General features: G+C 33.2%; 1 protein-coding gene across 1 annotated transcript in view; it reads left to right on the forward strand.

The window, feature by feature from the left end:
• LOC103597637 (sodium-coupled monocarboxylate transporter 1-like) overlaps nucleotides 1–2,609 on the forward strand; it is a gene marked incomplete at its 3' end in the record, with an annotated part of 28,799 nt that overhangs the window by 18,307 nt on the left and 7,883 nt on the right. The window contains exon 5 of the mRNA XM_008581503.1: nucleotides 2,344–2,484. Within this exon, the coding sequence (XP_008579725.1) occupies nucleotides 2,344–2,484 (141 nt within the window). The remainder of the gene's footprint in view (nucleotides 1–2,343; nucleotides 2,485–2,609) is intronic.

A 2,609-nucleotide genomic window follows, 5' to 3' on the forward strand; every position in this document is an offset into this window, starting at 1 on the left:
AGAAAAAGAGCATTTTCTTAAAGTCTGGAGTACAGTGGAAAGATGAGAAAAAAAGGCATCTCAAGAGACAAACAAAGAATGTGATTCCATTTTGACAATTCTTTTTTTCAACCCACCTAGAAAGTTCCTCTTTTGATATTGTCCTGGCAATATATAGTGTGTTATTATTATATATTATAATATATGTATGTATATATATTGTATAATATACATTATATAATATTATACATTATTTCTTGAGAATTGACTAGAAAAGTTGAGGCTGATTCCTCAAGTGACAGTGTGGCACATGATATAACATGTCTTAAAGAGGTGTCTTAAAGAAAGAACAATGGAGAACCTAGATATTTCATCCCACATATATTACACAATTTAAAAGACTATTTAAAACACCTTCCCTTTTGGATCAATGGTATCGTCTTAGTGCTTCATGTTCAATGTGCAGAGGGGCTTATTTTGACCTGGACTGGCTTATTTTCTCTTTAGCCCTACTTTGAGACAGGCAATCTGAAGTCACTGGCAAGAAGAAAGAAATACCATTTTGCACTTGGTGGCTGGTCTTCTGAAAATAGGTATCAAAGTTTGAGAAGAGATTTTTTAGAAGTTGTGCAGGGTTAATGTGTTAATTTGCTGAAATGGAATTTCAGCAAATCAAAATTCAACCTTTTTCAATAATTTTTTTTTCCCTTTTACCTCAAGATTCAGATTCTAAGGAAGAGAGCCTTCAGTTGGCTTAGTTTGGGTCTTGGTTCCAATCCTTGGGTAGGGTAGAGCAAGAAATTTTGATGGATAGCCATTTAGACTATTTAATGGAGAAATGGTAGTTTCCCCCAAAGCAAACCTGGGCTGTTGTTAACAGAAGAGGGGCAAGAGATACCAGGAAGCAGAAACAATCCATGGCTACTTCTGATTACTCCTGAATCTCTTCCTGGCAGGCCAAGCTGAGGGAAGAGTATGGAACCAATCATTTTTTCTGCAAGATAACTCACTTTATACAAAAGTACACATATTGCAGCTTTAAAATGACAGCATATATAGCAATAAGAGATCCTAAAAAATAAAAGACTAGATGTTTTTATAACCTTAACTTTGACAGTTGCCAACCATTAAGTAATAATGAAAAGTCTTGTGTTTCAGTCTTTCCAAGAATATCCCTTGTTATTCTAACATGTTTGAGAATATAGTGACAAAATATCTTCTCTGGTTGAGATAAATGAAGAGATGGAAGATATGTGCTGGTATTTGCTATATGTGTTCTCTATGGCTTAAAGCCACTGGATTGTATGTTTTAAATCTTGTCTTACATCCCTAAGATGGATCTCTGACTCCTTTTGGCTCTCAACTTCCATTAGCTAATAAAATAGCTGCTTTCTGTACGGGAGAAAAGGTTAACACTCTTGAAACTTTTAGACTTTAATATTACATGTTAGACAGTGGAATAGAGAGTCTCACATTTCTATTGGAATGCCAGAATATACATAAAATCAGAACACTTTATTCACCTGATATGCAATTTAAAAAGGATTTGCAGAATTTCATAATTTTCAGAAAGTGTCCAATTAGTGAAGCTAATCGTGCAGAAAGTTTTTAAGCTCGTGTTTTCATGTCAGAGATGAACAGAATTTTTCCTTCCAAGGTGATGCATTAAAAAGTGTTAAAAGATATTTCAAATGTAAAAGTGGTGCTCTCTTTGTAACAATATTTTGGACTTATGTGCATGTTATAAAGTGGTTTTAATCTATTAGTATTTAGCTTGTTCACACAGCATTTTAAGAAAGCATATAATGACATATGGTAGTTTTAGGAAGTGAAAACCTTTAAACTGCATTAATTGACTGACTCCTTGAGCTTGAATATAAATTAGACCTATGATTAAACATGTGCTAGGAGATGAATGATATATACAAAATGTGCTAATTTTGTGTTCATTTCAGTACCATATTTATTGCTGTGGTACACTTTGGAACATCTTTTGTTTTTGTATCTTTTGTTTTCTCTCTCTCTCTCTCTCTGTCTCTGTCTCTGTTTCATGCTCTTCTCTGATTACAGCATGGCAGATGTTTAAACGATAGTTGCCTAAGATCATGGAAGAACAATTTATATAAATGCTCAGAATGATCAGAACATTCATTTTCCCCCAATCCCATCTAAAATTTCCATATCTATAACAATTTTTACTTCACTAAACTTAGGTTACAAGTATTTCTACTCTTTGTATTATTTAAAAAATTTGTACATATTTATGCTTGCTTCATAAAATATTCTAGGAGGATTTTCTTTAGTCTTTTGCCAACAGTTCAGATTTGTTTTCTTTTTCTTTCTTTCCTTTTTTTTTTCATTTAGTTTTAATCCTAACCCTTTGCAAAGGCACACATTCTGGACAATTATTATAGGAGGGACCTTCACATGGACCACCATCTATGGCGTGAACCAATCTCAAGTGCAGAGATATATTTCCTGTAAAAGCAGATTCCAGGCAAAACTGTAAGCCAAACTATAGTATATGAATCATTACTAACAATCAGTTGTCTTTATGAAAGTTCTTCCATAAGTCAAGTTTAGCTCAAGTTTAAGTCTTTTGTATCATGAAATTCCAAGAGATAAATTAT

This window comes from Galeopterus variegatus, unplaced genomic scaffold, assembly GCF_000696425.1.
Source record: "Galeopterus variegatus unplaced genomic scaffold, G_variegatus-3.0.2 Scaffold2373, whole genome shotgun sequence".
NCBI classification, from domain to species: Eukaryota; Metazoa; Chordata; class Mammalia; order Dermoptera; family Cynocephalidae; genus Galeopterus; species Galeopterus variegatus.